This window comes from Sturnus vulgaris, chromosome 13 (genome assembly GCF_052056855.1).
Source record: "Sturnus vulgaris isolate bStuVul1 chromosome 13, bStuVul1.hap1, whole genome shotgun sequence".
In the NCBI taxonomy this organism is placed as follows: Eukaryota; Metazoa; Chordata; class Aves; order Passeriformes; family Sturnidae; genus Sturnus; species Sturnus vulgaris.
This window is the reverse complement of record NC_142255.1, coordinates 612,855-632,614: the sequence shown is the minus strand read 5'-3', so window position 1 is coordinate 632,614 and position 19,760 is coordinate 612,855. Positions and strand designations below refer to the sequence as shown.

Here is a 19,760-nt window from a genome sequence, read left to right as displayed (position 1 = left end):
CTGCTCTGTAGAACCTTGCAGAGACACTTGGTGTTACGGGATCTGTGTATTTAACAAGCACATCAGTGAAAATAAAAATCAATCCCACAGCCCTGATTTTCCAAAAAGCCCAAGTATATTTAATCAGCCTCTAAGGAGAGTTTTCTCTTAGTTTTAAATGGAATTTCCTGTGCACCAGAGTGTGCCCATGGCCTCCAGTCCTGGCACCGAGCACTACTGGAAAGAACCTGGCTCCTTCTTCTTTGCACTCTCCCTGCAGGTATTTGTAGTCCTGGATGAGTTCTTCCTGAGCCTGTCCTTCCACAGGATGATTAGCCCCAGCTCTCTCAGCTTTTCCTTACAGGGGAGGTGCTTCAACCACTTCATCAGCTCAATGACCCTTTGCCAGAGTCTCTCCAGTATGTCCATGTCTCTCTTATGCTGAGGAGCTGGAATTGTACACAGATGGAGGATGAACAATATCCACTGCCCTTGCCTTGTCCACTGAGCTTGTCACTTTGGTGCGGAAAGAAAGCATCAGGTTATTAGGCATGGAGGCCCTTTGCAATCTATCATAACTGCTCCCAACCACCTCCTTGTATTTTCTGTGTTTGGGGGTTATTGGCTCCGTCACTTTCTCAGAGATCACAGTGAGGCTGACCTTCCTGGAGCTCCCCAAATCTTCATTCTTGCCCTCCTTGGAAGGCAGGAGTGACACTTGCTTTTTTCAGGACTCAGGAAGACCATAAGGAGACGGAGAGTGTGCTTGCAGTCTCATCTCCAGCTCCCTCAGCACTCATGGGTGCTGGGTGTTTGTGAATGTCCAGTGCTTCCTGTCCTGGTCCTGCTCCTCCTCCAAGAGTCTCCCTTGCTCCAAACCTTCTTAATTTCAGAGTTCTGGGAGTCCTGAGATACTTGTAGAAGCCTTTCTTGTTGTCCCCAGATCCAGCTCCACATGGGCTTTGGCTTTCTGAGCCCCATTCCTCAAGCTTGAATGCATCTCTATAGTCCTCCCACATTACCTGCCCCTACCTCTTGCACACCTTTTCGTGTGTGAGCTCAGTTAGAAGCCCCCAGCAAATCCATGCAGGCCTCCTGATGCCTTTGCTTGACTCCCTGTCCATCAGGATCCTTGAAAATCCACCAGCTCTCCAGGGTTGTGTCCCACATGCACATGGTTCTCCAGCCTAGTGATCTTCAAGACATTCACCTGGGCAAGGAGCAACCTGGTGTGTCTGCTTTAGCAGGAGGGTTGGACTGGATGATCTACAGAGATACCCTCCAAACCCAAACACTCCATGACTCTGTGATCTCAAGTGATCAATTAAAGCTCTGACACATGGGATTCAAAACCCATCAGCTGACAGCAACTCATTATCCACAAGTATCTGCAGTCTGTTAAATTCCCAGCCTCCATAGCCTCCTGTTCCACAAACTAATTCCCTACCATACTCTCCTTGATAATTTCTGGATGTATAGGACAAAATGGAGAAAAGATTTTCTAAATTTATTTTTTTAGACAATTAATAATCATTTATAAACATTTCCTTATAAACATATGGTGGGATGTGTTTTTTTAATGAAGATGGTGCCTAGGAATTGGCAAGGCCAGGTTTTAGCTGGCCCAGAAATAGGGTTATTCTAAATAAATTGGGGGAAGGTTGACTGACAAGGCCATTATGTCAAACAGCTCCAGATCAAGTGTCTGGAAAACAAGGAGATTCAACATAAAGGTTTTATAAAAGTAAAGATTTAAACAATTTTGAGAAAAAAATGGCAATGCCTTGGGTCATTGTCGCTATAGGGCCGGGTGTGACACACAAAAGGCACGCTATACTTCAGAAGGCTAATACCTATTTATTACAACAGCATGCTGTCTTTTATACCCTCTACACAGTTTGCACTTTCTTCACTGGCTACAATTTGTCAACATAACATTGACTGGTGTAAAACCATCTACGCCTCTGTTTTCCACAAAACTTTTCTAAAAATACTTTTCCCAGCTGCAGGTTTCTTGTTACTTATCTTCTTCTTCTCTTCTTGGTCTCCAGGCCAATGGCCTTAATCAGACAATACTTCTCAAAACAAACCTCATTCATAATTCAAAACAAACCTCAACTATAATTCCCCCTTTTTTTCTTATTTAAACTGAAAACCCTGTTAAGGATTTTTCAGGGCCCTTGCAAAAATCCAAGCAGGCAGCAGGGGACAAAACAATATTTTAAGTTACAAAAAAGCCATTTGATTATTCTCATATTCAAACTTAAAACGTTCCCATAAACTGACCCATTGCAATCTAACAAGTCCTTACAGGTCATATGCTAGAGCAGCCTCTCCCTCTAAAGACTGTGCCTGTCAGGTAAAAATGGAAGTCAGGCAAGACACAGGATGGGAGGGAATATGGGACAACTACAGAAAATGGAACAATGCTATAGAATTCCATCATAATTATTCCCAGCAAACCCACAGCAAGCCCATTTAAGTCCCTTTGATAATCAGAATGTGGCAAATGGTGGGAAAACTCCCATTTCCTACACTTTCCATTTCCTTAATGAAACAGCTCTCTGTTCAACAGCTCTGGATCATTCCCCAGGGCTTACAACTTCACATTCAGCCTGGTGTTGTTGGCCTTCAGCCTCCAGCTCCAGCAGCTCAGCCATGCACATGGGACTTAGGGGGGGCCCCAGCAGCTCTCAGCATCCCCCAGGAGTGCTGGCAGGATCCTAGAGGGAGCCCAGTACCCCTGTGGGCATCTCAGGGATCCCTGTGGCTGATGTGATGTCTGAGGTGGGGCAGGTGACAGTCATGGAAGGACATGCTGCTGCCTCTGCAGACAGCACTGGAGCTCAGTTTGAGCCAGCTCCACCATGCACTAGGACAAGAAGAGGAATCTGGCTGTACTGGAGTCCCTTTTTGCCTCCCTGATTCCTCCTGAGACAGCTCTGGAGGCAGGAGCAGGCAGCTGGGTCCCCCTTCCCCCCAGTCACTGATGTGGGGCAAAGCACACAAATACATGCTCACACACACAGACAAAATTTTCATGCATGATGCTCACAAACATCAATGCTGCAGTTTAGGAACGGGCAGGATAAGGCTCTAAACCTCCTGGATACACCACTGCATCGGTGACCCCAATGTGCTGAGGAGCAGTGTCCCTCCACAAGAAAGAAGGGCCAAAAAATCCACCACAAATGGGAAGGGAGATGGTCTACAGAAAACAAGAGAGATAGTTACAGAAAGGAGCAGCAAATTAGATCAGTAGCAGCAAAATAATTAGAAGTGGCATGGAGACCATCAGTAAAGGCCACAGTGGACACATGGTCTGTGAGGAAAGGTTTGAGAAAGGGTTCAAGGAGGCTGGTACAACTCAACCGGGAAGGAATATATATTGTTGCATTGAGATGTATTAGCAAGCAGGCTAAAGAAGGCCTACGTCAAAAAGCCAGACCTACTTCCTAATACAGAAAACAAAATAGCTCTTGGCCTCAATCAGATTAAATGCAATAATTTAATCAGGCAGGCCAGAAATCAATCTAAGGGATAACTGGTTAAAGGCATCAAACTGCTGCCAAATCTTTTTTGTGATGCATGAGGAGCAATGCAGGGAATCCACTGAGATGTGGAAGCAGCCTTAAAAAGGCGTATGCAGAGGAGGGGATCCTTTTTCACCTGGGATCAGCCGTTCCCAGCCCTCAGGACTCAGCCCAACACCCTCCCCACCTCTGACCAGGGGAAAGCAGCCCAGGAAGGGGACTGGCCAGAGCACTCACGGCAAGCTGGCGGAGCAGGAGCTGGGGGTCAGTGATGTGGGCCAGGGGCAGCTGTGGCTTGGCACACACGAACATCAGGTTGGAGAAGAGTCGGAGGAAGTGGAGCTCCACCCGCACCCCACATGGGAAGGTCATCGTTTTGCTCGGCAGCTCTGGAAGGGAAATTCAAGCACAATCAACTCCCTGGAGGGTTCTGTCAACACCTCCCTGCACAGCAGTGTCCCTGAAGGGCACAGGCACACCCAGTTCCCTCCTCCCCACACCCTGTATAGCTCACTTTGGCTGTGTCCCCAGTGCTCAGTGGCTGCTCTCGAGGGACAGATGGGGTCCGTCAGGGACCGGGCTTCCTTTAGAGTGTGCTTGATCTCCATCACCTGTTTCCCAGCGACCAGGGGATCACGGCCAATGTCTGCGCAAGAGTTGGAAGCACAAGCATCACTCCAGGTTCCTTATTGATCTCCCTGCCTTTCAGGCCCTACATGAATGTCTCCATGCTGCTTGGAGGCTACTGAAAGCTCTCAAGGGGCATGGCCTGTGATTTGGTTTTAGGGAAGAGTGGTGTGCGGGCTGGGATGGGGTGGGGTGGGATGGGGTGGGATGGGGAGCCACTCGGTCTCTGCTGTCTCTTCTTACCCCTGCCACTGAAGCGAGTGGTTTCTAGCTTCTCTTACCTTCTAACACATCCTCCAGCATGTGTGTAACCTTCTTCTCTTGCAGAATGTGTTTCTTCAGGTATTTCATGAAGATGCCAGAGCTGAACTCCCCATCCTGCATTTCATAGGCTTCTGCATCTTCGCTCCTGCAAGAGTAAGGATATTTCTTCAGAATCCTCGCAGTTCTGCATTTGGCATGAAGTCCAAGCTGATTCTGGGGTGGCCAACTCCACTCAGACTCTATTGGCTGGGCCAAAGTAGCTTCTCAAGGAATAACACAAAGTGCTTTGGTTGTACCCCAAAGAGGGTAAGCAGGCCACAGGATGGGAAAAAGCAGTCAAAGGAAATGGGATAGGACAGCATAGTCTCCTTTGACAGCCCAGGCAGGTGACAAAGGCCAGTAGAACTGGCACTGGATCAGTAAATAACACCCAGCATCTCAAGAGGCTTTGGGTGAGCTGCTCACAGGACATGCAACTGGGGAATCAGGCTGAAGAACAGATGACAGGAGCTGATGTCACCTTTACACACAACTTGTAACTGAAGCACAGGCTGATGGCAGCAGGAAGCATAGAAGTGCCTGAACAGATAGACCAGCAGATAGAAGGTGAGAGACAGAGGGGACATGAAAGAAGCCCTCTCCAGCCTCCGTGCACAAAAGGATGAGAGGGCTGTGCCAGAGTCTGGTCCCCTGTGAGGGTATGGTGAAAGGTGAAGGGAGAGGTGAGGGGAATGGTGAAGTGACTCACGTGGAATAGCCATAGACAGTGTTTCCCCAGGGCTCCAGTGGCTGCACCTGGGACAAGGCACATCCTGGGTTGTACCTGGAGAGGAGGCAAAGGCAGAAGTCAGTGTTGAGGACATCTGTCACCTGGAGGGGACAAATTCCACACACTCCTCATGTCCATCTCTTAAGGATGGCAGTAGGATCAACTCTCACCTTGGATATAACCCGAGAGACTAAAGCTGGAAGTCCCACCAAGAGCCCAAGTCACAGGGAGAGGAGTAGGTATGTCCAGCTGTGAGTTATCTGCACTGGTAAGCTGCTCCCTGCCCTGAGCCTGAAGCTCTGCTACAACCTGGAACTGTGGGTGCATGTTGCCACCTCCCTACAGAGGCTGAATTTTAACAGCTCCAGGCAGCATCACAGTGCAGGTTCACAGTGGCCCAATGGACAAGTGTCCCTCAAGAAGTCAGAGGTGAACAGCACCATGGTTACAGCTCAATGGTCTTTGCACCCTACGGGGCCCTTCGAGACCATGCGCACACTTTTGCCTCAGGGAACCAAAGCAGGCTATGGATGATACATTCCCAGATTCCCTGAGAGATGGTATCAGGACACACATACAAGTCCCAAAGCCTAAAACTGGTCCTAGCACCTCGGTCTAGATGCAGCTGAATGAGCACAGCCTCTATTATTTCCAAAATCAGGTAGATCCATGGTGACAGGATCTGATTTCCAATAAAAAAGGTATCTTGGTTGCATTGAATGGTTAAACCTTGCCCATATGACTGCAGCCAGACTGAGAGCACGGGGACAGGCTGCCTCCAGTTCACACCAGTGACTCAGAGCTGTTCCCAGTCGCATGGCGATAACAACCAGGCACAGAGGCAGTGTTAAGTCCACATAATTCAGTTCCAGCACCGTTTCCTGGGACTGGAGCTGGCACATTAAGGAGAGCAGAAAGGACAGGGGTATTGACAGCAGCCAGCGCATCACCTACTGCTAGGTGGCACAGTCTGGAGATGTTTAACAGCAGAATTCAACTGGCTTGTGTAAGCTGTCCTGAAGATGATCAGAAGAGAAAATGTAAGAAAGGAGACATCTTTCTAAACCTGAATATTAAGCTTTATCTGCTCTTCAACTGCTCTTAATTTAATGCAAAAATCTTTTGTTCCAGGTCCAAGGATAAATCAGGGATTTCCTGGAAAAGGCAATCATATCTGCCCAAAATCAGCATATAAATGTATGAGGCTACACAGAGGTTCTGTGTTCTGATTCCTCCCCTGCTAGGGCTGAGCATCTGCTCCCACTTGGCAAAGGGAGATGTCCTTCTCACCACCCTGGCATTTCTGATTTCAACACATGAGGTGAGGAGAAACTCTGGGTGAGCTCCCTCTTAGCACAGACACAGCTTCATGCATGAGCTGCTGAAAGACCTGCAGCATCAGTCTGACCAGGAGGGTGTTGGGAAAGGAGGCCCTGGGAGCCTTGTTTTACACAGCAGTGTAAACACACACAGCTATGAAATCCAGATGCTTTCCTGAGGTGAAATGGTGACTTCTCGAGAAAAAATGAGCTCAAGAGAGAGCTCCTGCCCCCACAAGATCAGGAATAACACCCACTGCATGAAGTGCTATGCTTGCTGTGGAAAAGGGGAAGTGTGAACTTTAGGGAGGGAGGGAAAAAACCAGCTGCACAACTTTGCCTAAATGTAACAGCAGATCTCACACTGCATCCTCTTCCCAGAGCACCACTGATACTCCATTGAGCAAAGGAACCAATGGCAATGCCAAGGAAGGAGACAGCAGCTCAAAGGGAGACAGCAGCTTGAAGGAAGACAGCAGCTTGAAAGTTGTTTTATAGATTGTTGCACTAGTGGTCCCTGTGCAGCCCCCATACTGCCTCCCCATCACACACTGCCCTCAGATGGCACAGCAGCAGCCCAGAGCTGCACCAGTCCAGTTCCAGGAGAGCATCCATGAGAGCCAGGTATTCCTGCTTGGCTGCAGGCTATCCCCTGCCTCTTATCATACTGGGGAGGGCAGCCAGGTGCTGCAAGGAGTGCCAGGGAAGCAACACACTCTGCACTCAGGGGCCAGCAAGAAGGGAGAAAGGGGATGCTCCACTCTGGGGAGTTCAGAGTAGCATCAAGGGACATCAAGCTCCTGCTCCAGAGCTACGGGACAAGTCCCAGCACAGCCAGCTTTAAGCTATTCAAAGCAAGCAGCCCCACCACTGCAGCTAAAAGGCATGAAAAAATTATTATCTCTCCAGGGGCTGACAGCTCTCCCAGGGTATCAAAAGCCTTGCTGTCTTTCCATTCTTAGTGGAGGAAGCACAGCAGGAAGAGAGAGATATTCCTACATTTGCTCTCCAGGTCTTTCCTGACCTGTAAATCTGCCTCAGGAGCCTGAAATAAATGAACTAATGACAGATTCTACTGCAATATCCACCCACTTCTGCTGAAACTGGACAAGTAGTAATTTCCTGCAGCAGGATACAAGTCTGCAGGGCAAGGGAGGATGATGGGTTTTCCACAGGAAGTGGGAAAATGCTGATCTGTGACCTCAGCAGCAGTAGCTTCACAACACGACCACTTCAGAAAGATTTAAGGTCAGTAAAAAACAAGCAGCAGGGCTTAAAATATTTTCCCTGTCATGTTGCACTCTTCTCACAGTTGTTAACACGAATGCAGCCAGGAGAAGAGAGGTGAACTCAACAGTCCCAGCCTGAGCACGTGGGAAATACAGACCAGGAAGGCACGCAATCAGCAAGATCAGGTCAGGTGGGTCAGGCTTGAAACACAAAAGACAAACCCTGTGCTAGTTTCAGCCAATAATTTATGCCAGGTAGAGCCATCCCTCTACAGACTTGAGGCAACCTGCCTGTATTTGTCAGGTTTCTTCAGCTCAAAAAACCAAGGGAGGATCTCCAGCCCCTTCTCTCCAGCAGATCTCAGACAAGGTCTGAGTGCTCGCTGCACTAATACATGATTGACCCATCTCCCAGGACACCCTGCAGGACCTGACAATGGGGGTGATTTTACAGCATAGATCAATAACCTCTGACAGAGGTGCTGCAGCACCACGGGGACTGCCAAAGACCACACCTGAGGATGGCTACCTTCCCCCAGCCCTCGGAATATCCAGCCCAGGTGAGGAAGGAGGAAGAAGCTCATACCACTTCCTGCAGGTGTCCAGCAGGATGATGTTCAGGGCTGTCCGCTGCTGCTGCATCTTCTGGAGGATCCTCTGCACGCTGATGCAGTTCTCAGGGGCATAGGGTTGTGGAGCATCAACAGGGACCATGTAGTTCCTCCCCAGATGTTCGTACCCATGCCCAGCATAGTAGAATATAGCTGGGAACAGGGAGAGGAGAAGATGAATAATGAAGCCAACCAGCAGGTCTGTAACCAGCTCCCATGGCCACGTCCCACCTCCTGTCCTGAAGGGATACTGGTGCAGGACAGACCTATACCAGTAGCACCTATGGAACTGGAGCTACATTGAACTCACAGTTTCAGGTTTTTCCCAATTTATTCCTTTCATTTGAGTTGGAAGCAGCCTCAAGAGGGTCTCCTGTACTCCTGCACTGTTTGTCTCCTGAAGGCCCTGGGTTTACACGTTTCCAAACCGTCTGCGCTATAACACCCGGGCTCAGTACCTGCTAGGCTGAAATTCACCATTGTTCAATGTTTGGATTAGTTCTCAGCTCTTTGAAGGAATAAGGCAACAGAAAAGGATTTTACCAGGATGGAAAATACATTAACAGCCATTTAAATGAGAAGCTCCTCAGCTTCCTAGTTTTGGAGAAGAGACTAACAACTGATTAGGTGGTGGGAAACATTCTCAATTTCAAAGGTCTACCTGTGTTCACACACCTAGAAGCTGGTGAAAAATGAGAGATATGAGTTCTTCAGATGTCCAAAACATGAGGATCATGTGCTTCAATAACCTCAAGCCATGCACCAGCCCTGTTAGGCAGGGGAGGAGTCGGATTCATGCAGATGCCAGTAGGAAGCCCAAGACCCAACAAGAATTTTGGGTTTTACTCTTAGGCATATGAAATTTAGTAATGGCTTCTGCCTTTCCAAGAGATGGCAACACAGGGCTGGTAGGAAACCAGCTCTGGGGAACTTGGCATTGCCTAAGCTGGAGTTCCTCTCCAAACCCTGTGTTCAGTGCAGGACTGGCACAGGGATCCCCAAGCAGACCAGAGCTTCTTAAAAGGAAGCTGCAGAGTGGCTGTTTATCCCTCCCCAGGACCAATGACACTGCCTGGGGGATGCTGGTTGGTGAAAAGCCAACTTGGAGTTGAAATGGGTTAAAAATAGCTCTGCGAGGTAACACAGAGAGTTGTGTTACTGCAATTGGGGAACAGTGAAGAGCGAGAGGTCAGAAATGGAAAAAAGCAACTAAGAGGCAACAGCAGGAGAAATCCACTCAGATTCACTGCCAAAGCCTACGCTTCAGTGAGTAACCTCTCCTCTATTCTGCTTCCACTGTTCCTGCCCCTGGACTTGGCAGGACACTCACTTTGGTCTGATTCTGCAAGGATGCAGTAACAGGGGCAGGAGCTGAAGGGTTGAAAGCATGATCTCATCGTGTGGAGAATGGAAAACATGATCTCATAGTCAGAAAGACCTTGAGTCACCTTTGGTTTCTATTCACAGGGGACAATGGAAGGTTCCTCAAATGGCCAGTTTCACAGGTGCCCATGAGATCTGGGTTCCTGTTCTTGTGGATTGCCAGCCAGAGACAGCAGGCTCTGATTTGCAGAAGCTTTAAACATTCATAACTCGCAAAGCAAAGCCACAAAACCCTCCCCCAGGACTAGAAAAGAGTATAGAACAGGAAGCCATCTAGAAAAATTAGATGCAGGCTGGGCCCCTTGAGCCACTGAGCACTGGAGGCTCATCCTTCTGCCTGTAGATGCAAGGGAAGTGATGACATCTGTTACCAGGCAGTATCACTGAGGCTCGGAAAAAAAATTAAATATAACAGGAAAGCCCACAATGAATGATTCAATCCTTTAATCTTCCAACTTTCGAGGTCTTGTTGAGTATCTGAATGTACAACCAAGTGCTCCCCATGCTATATAAATCACAAAGACTCATGTTCAAATAAAAAAGGTGAGTTTCACATCACCTGAACAACTTCTCCAACCTCCCTCAAACTGAATGTCTCCTTCTGAACAGGAAAGTCAACAATTTGCCCAGAGAAGGAAAGGGATGTTTTATTCTGAATTATTCCTACATTGTATGAGTCAGAACTGCTCATCACAGAAAAACTTCTGACTTACCGAATTAAAAAAGGGAAGCTCCAAGCACTGTTTATAATAGCAGGAAATGTCAGCCTGAGGCATGACTTCATATTCCTAATATTCCACTCACAATTTTCTGCTCTCGTTGCATTTCCAGCATAATTTTTTTGATTTGGGACTTTTTAGGATGCTCAAAATAACATCCACGGGGATTCCTCGTTTGCCTGAGGGTGGAATAATCAGATCACTTAGAGGATGCTTGGGGCCTTCAAAGATCCTACGTAGCTTTTCTAAGATGAGATCTAGAGGAAAAGCAGCCCAATAACCCACTGCCTCCATATAGTGAATTGGAGAAACCATTGGATCATAGAATCATTAGATCTTAAAGTCCAACCTTGGACTGAACCTCACCATGCCCAGTATACCATATCATGCAGTCCCACATCCACTTGTTTTTTGAACAGTTCAAGATCCAGGCCTGTGAGGGGATGTACTGGGATGGTCTGGAGATGTGGAAGAAATCTCACAAAAGCCTACATTTTCTGGAGGGACAGTTACAGAGACCAAAAAGCCCGACTGCGCTTGTCAGCACAGACCATACAACAAAGCGCAATGAGCACCAACCCACGGAGCTTTGTGTTCACCAGTCAGCCCTCTCTTGCTTCTACATGTATACACAAAGCTCTCCTGACTTCAGCTCTGATGGTTTTCACACAGGAGGTAGCACCTCCAGGCTCCTCAAGCAAGAACACTGGGATGCCATAGGAGCACGTCCAACAGGCACATGGATGTACAGGACTGGCTGTCACAGGCACCTCTGGGGTCTTTAACAGGCTGCCTGAGATGTTCCTGGAGCTGCTATCTCACCACAACTGGGGCACTCAGTAGGCAGCCTGACCCATTGTCCCACCATTAAATTAGGATTCCAGCGAATGTGGCAAGATTCCTGAACTCAACCACTGCTAGGTCCAGCCCACACCGAGGTTCACTGTCTTCAGAGAATAGCACACCACTCAGCCTGGAGACCTGTTAAGAAAACCTCAACCTAAGCAGGCATTGCCTCACAAACACACAATTGAGCTGTTAATGTTTTTCTTGACAGCACACAAAATCAATTTTGCAGGAAGGATCAGAGGCCACAAATACAGAGAATCTCTAGAAGTTCAAATAAGGTGTGATGATATAAAAGGTTTGCTGTTTCTAAGCATTTTTTTCTCTCCAGTACTTAGGAAGGGCCATGGATAAAATGCCTTTTAGTCCTCACGTGCCATGGATAGAGGGTAAGAACAGTAGCTGGGATGTCTCTGGCCTGGAAGAGGAGGTAAAGCCTGGGATACAAGGGGATTTCAGAGAGCAACAACAAAAGGAAGCTGCAAGTGAAGTCATGGGAATACGCTGTCATAGGTGATCTGCTCAGATGAAACGCCAGGACTTGTGCATAGCCCTTCCCACCAGCTCAGCCTCCCCTGAGTCTGTGCTGGATGAGTCAGAACAAGGTGGTTGTGCAGCATTCACCTTGTGGCCAGGTCCCCATCCATTGCACAACCTCCAAACCTCATGCTGAATGCCAGTCTGGAATCAGCCCACGCTGACGTTCACTGTCTGCGTGCCACTCAGCTGGCATGTAGGCACCACACTGAGGTTTGGAAGCAAAAAAAAACCACCTGCAAGGTGTTCTCAGGGTATCTGTCACACTGCAAGAATCTCAGGGATCCCAAAGATGCTACTTTCACCACCAAATCTGAACATCTGCTTTAAGACCCACAAGATCTGCTGGTTGGGTTTGTGGTCGAAGAATGCTTCTTTAGTGAGCACAGTGCACAATTAAGCACAAAGCCCAGTCTCAAAGCCACCTGCAGCTGGGAATGGTCTTCTACAAAAGGGCTGTCAGGGGCCCGAATTTGACTTTCAGGAAAAAGAAACAAGGAAGTCATGACCAGATGCAGCAGTCAGGGCTCAAAAGGAGCTCCTCTCCTCATACATGAGTAGGGGAGGGCAATCAATCAGTCTCCCCAATTCTTTTATTCAAGGAAAAAATCAAAACTCCCTTTCTCATTCACTATTGGAAGCACTGGCTCCCCAAAAACTCAGTGTGAGCCCATGCTGTTGGGGTTGGAGGTGAACCTTGTGTTGGAGAAACATCCACCTTGTCTGACTATAACCTGCCAAAAACTAAACTACACTTATCCAAGAACTCCTGCCAAGACTGGTACTGATGCAGGTCTCCTTTGAGATAGCAATGTTAAATTCCTTCTCTTTTAATTCCATTAAATTCAATTCAGAAAATTGCCTAATCCCTACTCAGCACAGGCAGGTGACTGAGCTGGCTCGGCCTTACCATAGACTCCCTTCCCCAGGAGCTGCAGGAACCGACTGACTGCTGTCGCCATCTCAGCCTTGTTCAGGTCCAGCAGGGAGACAACCTGGAAGCCCAGATGCTCCAGAAGACGACTCAGCTCAAACACATCCCTCACAGGAGCCATGAGGTTGGGGTGATGCTGGTAGCAGTTGTTGCCCACTAAAAGTGCTATTTTGTCTGTAGCTAAAATAAACACCAAGTGAAAAAGCTGTAAATGCTCATCAGGATGCAAGATCTCACCTCCTCCTGTTAGAGTGAGGACATGGGCAATCTAAGGAAAGAGTAAGGCAGCAAGGATAGACCCTAGGCTGCTGTCAGCCTGGAGCACCCTCCAGAAAGCCCTTGGCTTTCTGAACACTTTGACAAAATACACAATAATTTTGACAGAAAGGCCTGAAAAGTTTTCACTTGACAACCAAAATCCCAGGAATGCAGAGGTTCTGCTCTACCTGTCCTACTGTGACAGGTCTGGTGTGACAGTGGTACATGGGAGGGGGATTCACTGAGCCAGGCTGAGAGGTCCTTTCCCTCATGGGGCTGAAGGAGAGAAACTTGGGTCCTGCTTTGATTTTATCTCCAGCTCCCACTGTAAAAAGACAGGATTTATGTTGCTCAGTTGTGGTGGGAGCAAGGAACTTTGCTCTGCTCTGAGGAGGTATTTCAAGTAGGGATAAGTTGTCATTTGAACAACACTTTTAAAATAATTTGGCAGGCACAGAGCTTAAGACTCAGTTACTCATTAGGAATAATCTTACTCCACTTGCTGGAAAAGATCAGAGTTTGGCAGGGGATGAGACTCATCTTATGCTGTGCACCTCTAACTCAAAAGTGCAGAGCCTGTGGCAATGTGGTCATAAAGGCCTTGAAGTGGTCTCTGCAGAAAAAGCACTCCCATGCCTTGTCCTCCCATCCACCCTGAAGCCTGGCTTTTAATTAAGGGAATAATTGCTCAGGAAGAAAAGATGACAGTACTCACCAAAAAACTTTCCAGGGCCACAAGTACCTGGGAAAGAAAGAGGGAAATTATAAGCCTAGGTTCAGTAAGCCTGGGCCCAGCACTCAGTGCCAGGTCTGAATTCTGCTCCAATATCCCAAACAATGCACAGTTGGACCAAACACACAGAATATTCACAAGCAACATTCCTCAGGTAACTCCTTCATAGCCCGACTGCTAACCTTAAAGACACTGGTCTGATGTTAAGAGGATTTATGAAATCCAGCCTGATTTCAACATCTTGAGCAGCTGGGAAGCAAAGATTGGAGAAGTGGCAGACTAGGGAAGGAGGGTCAACATGGAGAAGCTTGTACCTGATGTGACTCACCTGGTACCTCGCTGCAGTGAAAGCAAAGGACACACAATGATTCAAAGTCAATAAAAGCACCAAAACAGAGTTTCTCCCCAGAAATATCGAGTGCAGAGTAAGTTGCCCTGTTTGCTTTTGACTGCAGTAACATTCCCAGTTTTTCATCTCCCTGCACTGCCTTTCCCTGCTGTTTTAGCAGTTCTGGCTCAGAAAAGCCACACACTTTGGTCCACAAGCTCTCCTGCCTGAGCACTTCCAGCCTCTTAAAATTATTATTACCCTAACAGCTCTAGCTTTTCCTGTTTCAGTTAGAAATAAATTTAAAAATCAATTTTAAATTTAAAAAAATGAATCAATTTTAAATTTAAAGATAAATTTTAATTTTTTTTTAAAAAGGAGAAAATTCTAGAACCGTATGTGCTCTAAAAGAAGAAATTAAGGATAAATTGCATAAATCTCATGGGTTTTGAAGACCTTTGGCCCCTGAACCAGCGTCGCTGATGCATGAGATGCCTGAAAAGCTGTAGAACAAAACAACTCATCCTCTTCCACCTCAGACAGAGGCACCTGCTGCATATAAAGACTCCCCAGCTGTAATACATTGAACCCAACCCAATCTAGTGTTCTTTTTTCACTGTCTGTCCCACCACGATGTGTTTTGCCAGCTGTGAGGAGTGCTCTCTGGTTACACAAGATCAATTTGCATTTTGGAGACTTTTTAAAGCCAGCCTAAAAGGCAAAGAAGCTTATGGCATAGAAAAATCTCTAGGTGGAGTAAAGAGCCAGCAAAGTCAGCCCATGCTATTCCTGCCTCATATAAGGTAAAGGCAGAGGGCCAAAGCAGCCAGAGGTGAAGTATGCCAGAGGTTCTAGGAACACATCCTCTCCCTGGGATCCATCACTCACACAGTATTAGCCCCAAGCTGCCAGCCCAAAGGGCCTGAACCTTCCCAAATAAACACCATCCTCTCCAACTTTGTATTTGAGCACATCCCTTCACATCAGCGAGACTGGAAATGAGTATGGCCACAGGAAGCATGCTGCGATTTGGCCTGGAACTGTGAAAGCAGCACCTTGGCACAACAAGAAAACGTCAGAGAACAGCTGAGAGCACTGAGCCTGCCCTTACACAGCAGGCCCAGCAGCATCCCACCTGCTGGACAGCACATCACTGCACTTAGGGGGATTTCCAGCCACTGCTCCCTTTGCTCCCTCAGAGCCCCAGTATCAAGGAATCCTGTTTATCATGGTCCTTGTTCACCAGCTCAGCACCTCCAGAGAGCACCAAACTCCTTTGTCCCCTCTAATTACGTCTCACACCAGGTGATATGCAGCAAAGTGATGTGGGCAAGCTCTGCTCACCGATGTGAACGTCCACGGCGTTGGTCCAATGCTCTCCATGACTGTTGGAGGCACAGCAGAGGTACGTGCCGGAGTCACTGACCTTGGTGTGGGTGATCTAGGCAGATCAAAATTAAATCACATAATTTATGGTGAAAGTCTGAAGCTACCTGCCAGGATCTGCCAAAGGCACTCGTGTTCATGGAATAAAAAGTATTTTTCCTGCTGTTCGCAGAGACTTTACCTCACAAAGAATCAGGAAAGGGACAAGAACCAGAGCAGTACCAGCTGGCAAGGACTCTGGTTCTCCAGACCAGGATCCTGCTCAGAGAGGGACTAAAGCCACCACTGAATCAGGGTGGCCATAGCTCTGTCTATTCAAGCCCTGAACACCTCCAAGCACATTGCTGCCTTTCTGACTCCAGCACAGCACCATTCACTCTTCTTAGTGCCCAGATTGAACTTTTCCATCACAATTGCAATCTAAGACTACCATGTAATACCATCTAAGACCATCTGTAATACCAGCGACCACTACTGAGAAGAGACTGGATGTCTTGTCCTTGTGCCCTTCACGATGCCCTGGAAGGAAATCTCCTTTCTTTATTCAAGAAGACAGCACTGACTTACACTCAGCCAGAGATACAAAATAAAGCCAGCCTCTCTACTGCCTCCCTGACTCTTTTCTGTCAGGGCCAACCACATTTCCTTCTAGGTCTCCAGCAGGCAGGCAGCATTCCCGCATCTCCATCAATCCACAGTCCCCTCCATACACAGACAGTAACTGTTCTCATGTCTCTGTGTAAAAGGGCACAAGAGATGTGCTGAGAGCCCTTGATGCATCTATGGATTGGTTACCTCTTAGAGGAATATCCACAACTTTGAAAGAAGTCCATAAACCATAGTCCCCCTTCACACAGAGTCATCCAGCCAGCTACTAAATCAGCAGGGTGATATGTAGAGGGCTTTCTCACAACCCTGCAATCAGCTTCTCCCATTACCCACCTCAGCACCTGTACTGCTCCTGTACTATGCCCAGAAAACCTTACCCGGAGTTTTTTTCTCTTCTGCTGCTCCAGCAGGTTCCCATTGCAGTACCACTGGTAGCTGGGGGCTGGGACCCCTATGGCAGCACACTGCAGCTGCAGTGGCTGCCCTACCTCCACCCATTGCTCGCTGGGGTTGAGGACAATGACTGGTTCTCCTTGCCACAGCCGAGGAGGCAGACCTGCAAGGTAGCAAGACAGAATTGGTCCTCCCTTCACAGAGACAGCAAACAACGCCATTTTCAACCATCACTACTGCACTTTCTCCCTGCGGAGTAGGGAACCCTTGGGAGCAATGCCTGTGATAGTAAATGCCACACCTAAGCTCTGCCTCTGGCTTCCCAAACCTGATCCTCGCCCTTTCCTGCCAAAGATACAGTCAACGTTCTAAGGTCAACCACACCTCAAGTTATTTTTGGTCAGCTTTGAAGTAGCCAGATGGGTTCTTCCAGTCCCAATACCCAGAATAACTGAGAAACCCATGGCAAGCATGAGGTGCAGGTGCATGTGGACAGGGCTTGGAGCAACCTGGTCTAGTGAAAGGTGTCCCTGCCCAGGGTAAGAGGTGGAACAAGATGAGCTTGAAGGTCCCTTCCAAACCAAATCATTCTGTGATTTCATAATACATCAAGAAGGCAAAAGACAGGCTTGTACCTCTGGCGACATACGGATGGACCTCTACCTTCACCCAGTCAGAGAAGACAACATTTCTTTGGAGGTCATTGACTCTGCAGGTGTAGAGCTGGGTCTGCTCTGCAATGATGGGCAAGTCTTGGTTGGTTGCTCCAGGAATCAGGCGGCAGTCAGACTAAAGGGAAAACAGGCAGAGGACAGCAATTCCCTCCTCATTGATGGCAGTAGAAGGCACTAGGAAGCCCCTTGTAAGAGCAACAGAAGTGGAAACTCCTGGTTTCCTTCCCTCCTTCAACTTCCCCACTGTGTGCAGGGACCCAGTCTGGTGCCATACCAAGGGCCACCCCATCTTTACCTGGTCCTGACAAAACCACTGGTACTGCAGTGAGGTGCGTCCCTGGGCTCGGCACCGCAGTGTGAAGGAATATCCGACCGGGACAGAGACAGAGACCGGCTGCTCGGTTATGGCAACGGCTGTGGAGAAACAGCATGTGGAGGTGGGAACGACACTGCAGTCATGGCCCAGCATCTCACTCTCACTCAGTGTCAAGGCATGGTGGGCTTCAAGAGGGACACCCACCCCAGCAGGCAGGGAAGACTGGAAGAACAGGGATGCCCTTATGCCCAGAGAATGGAGAGAAGGAAGGAAGGATGGAAGGATGAATGGATGACACGGGCTCTTCTGAGTACTCTCAAAAGTGCCCGGGGGCTGGCACGGTCACTCTGCCCCGCGGCCACTCACCTTTCTGCATCGCCTCTCCGGCGGCTCCTCCCCGGCCTGGGCGGCCGCCGGCCTTACCCGCGGCAGTTCCTCTCTCCGGGACGCGGTGGCGGCACTTGCGGCGAGGGACGGCAGCGCTGGGGCGGGTCGGGCCCGGACGAGGGGCCGCTCACCCGGCGCGGCGGCCCATGGCGGGCTGGGGGCTGCGGCGCCGGACCAGGGCCCGCCCTCGGCTGCCGCCAGCCCCGCGGCCCCGCACTTCCGCGCTCCCGGCCCGCCCCGCGCCCGCCGGCACCGGGGGCGGTGCCGCCACGCGCCGAAGTTGCGGCGACCCTGCACGGATCGGCTCCGCACGGCACGGCACGGCACGGGTCGGATCGGTTTCCGCTTGTCTGGCCCGCTCCGACGGAGACGCTGCAGGACGCGCCCCTCGCCGGGACGCCAAGGCTGCCCACGAGTGACCTTTCCCCCTCCCCAGGGATGTCCTCACGCCCATCCCCACTGGTGACCTCGCCCCCTCCCAACCGTCCCTCCTTGCCGTGGTGCCCCCCTCCCGCACTCCTTACGGGTAACCTCCTCACGGCCACTGCTGACCTCACCCTCATTCACACGGGTGTCCTTCCCTCCTCCTCCCTGCAGTGTGCTGTTGTCCCGTCCCCACCACCCCACTACCACATTACAGGGGTACTTGTCTATATCCCACTAATATCCTCACCCCCTCCCCACGAGTGTTTTCGCCCCCATCCCTCACTAGTGACCTCACCCAATCCCCACATTAGTCCTTGCCCCTTTGTCATAGGTATCCTTGTCCCCATTCTGACTGGTGACCTCAACCACTTACCAGGAGTGTCCTCCCCTCCTCCCCAGAGTGCCCCCTCCACTTCATATAGGTATACTTGCCCCTCTCCTCACAGACGTCCTCCCCTCCTCCCCACACTGTCCTCCACCCCTTTATGTGCATACTTGCCCATAACCCCACAGGTGTCTTCACTTCCCACCACTGTCTTCTGTTCCATCCCCACAGCCATCTTCACCCACACTCCCCACTGGTGTCCTCACCGTGTCCCCACAGGTGGCCTTGTGTGTCTCCCCATGATCGCCCATGCTCTCATCCCCACAGCCACTCTTGCCCCCTGCCCACACCCCCCATGCCCACCGCCCTCACCACCCCAGGTTCCACGGCTGCACTCACAACTCTCCTGGAGATCACATCTGAAAGGTTCATGGTGGAGCCAGCATTCCCGGGGTGGGTGTGTAGAACCCCCATCCTCTGAGAAGTTCCCAACAGCTGAGGTGGGCATTACGAGGGCCCTGGGGAAGTGGCTCTGGCCAGCCCTCCGGAGGTTGCACAAGCTCCTCTGGGAAAGAGGGGACGGATGGAGGACTCTACTGCACTGTGTCAAGACTTGCACTTACAAGGATACAGCAAGGTCAGGCTCATTAACCAAAAACTCATCACCTTTCCAGAGGCAGCAGGACTACAAGGAAATTAGCTGGAAATGGTGAATGGAGAGGACAGGGGGTGGTCAGGGAGTGACTGATTGTCATTCCCAAAGAACTTTGAATTGACTGGTGTTATAAATGAGAGACAAAAGTCTCGATATTTAGCAAAATTTAGATTGTTTTATTTGATATAGAAAGAGCAAGCAGCGCACTGGGGAACGTGAGGGGTCACTGCCTACTCCGTGCTCCACCGTTCGGTTTGCAGCCTCTTATTATACTGTGGTTTTTTATTGTAGTCAACAATTTTTTGGATTTTTGTTGTCATAAGCAGTGGTGGTTGAATAAACATCCTTATACAAAGCTTTTGGGTGATAATCAGTCACAGCCATCTGGTCCTTGTAGATAACTACCAGAGAAGTTCTGGGAGTCTGGTCCTTGAGATAGGCAGTATTGATTAGACAAAGGTAGAAAGGGCTTTTTGGGAAGTCTGATTTTGCAAGCTGGTAGCTGATACAACTCATTGGG

General features: G+C 49.3%; 1 protein-coding gene across 6 annotated transcripts in view; it reads right to left on the bottom strand.

Moving 5' to 3' along the window:
* LOC106861570 (mucosa-associated lymphoid tissue lymphoma translocation protein 1-like) overlaps nt 1–18,033 on the bottom strand; it is a 32,333-nt gene extending 14,300 nt beyond the window's left edge. For 2 of the 6 annotated variants that reach the window (XM_088172278.1, XM_088172277.1), the window contains exons 1-13: nt 17,814–18,029; nt 17,427–17,545; nt 17,093–17,246; nt 16,442–16,620; nt 15,414–15,510; nt 13,724–13,750; nt 12,727–12,930; nt 8,307–8,484; nt 5,152–5,226; nt 4,421–4,548; nt 4,027–4,158; nt 3,750–3,901; nt 3,035–3,187 (exon numbers count right to left, since the gene is read on the bottom strand). In XM_088172278.1, coding sequence (XP_088028404.1) covers nt 3,053–3,187; nt 3,750–3,901; nt 4,027–4,158; nt 4,421–4,548; nt 5,152–5,226; nt 8,307–8,484; nt 12,727–12,930; nt 13,724–13,750; nt 15,414–15,510; nt 16,442–16,620; nt 17,093–17,246; nt 17,427–17,545; nt 17,814–17,823 — 1,590 coding nt within the window. In that variant the 5' untranslated portion in view covers nt 17,824–18,029 and the 3' untranslated portion in view covers nt 3,035–3,052. Of the gene's footprint in view, nt 1–1,816; nt 3,188–3,749; nt 3,902–4,026; nt 4,159–4,420; nt 4,549–5,151; nt 5,227–8,306; nt 8,485–12,726; nt 12,931–13,723; nt 13,751–15,413; nt 15,511–16,441; nt 16,621–17,092; nt 17,247–17,426; nt 17,546–17,813 lie in introns of those variants that run through there. The other 4 variants (XM_088172275.1, XM_088172276.1, XM_088172274.1 and 1 more) reach the window with 4 other exon arrangements.
* Nucleotides 18,034–19,760: the final 1,727 nt, after the last annotated feature.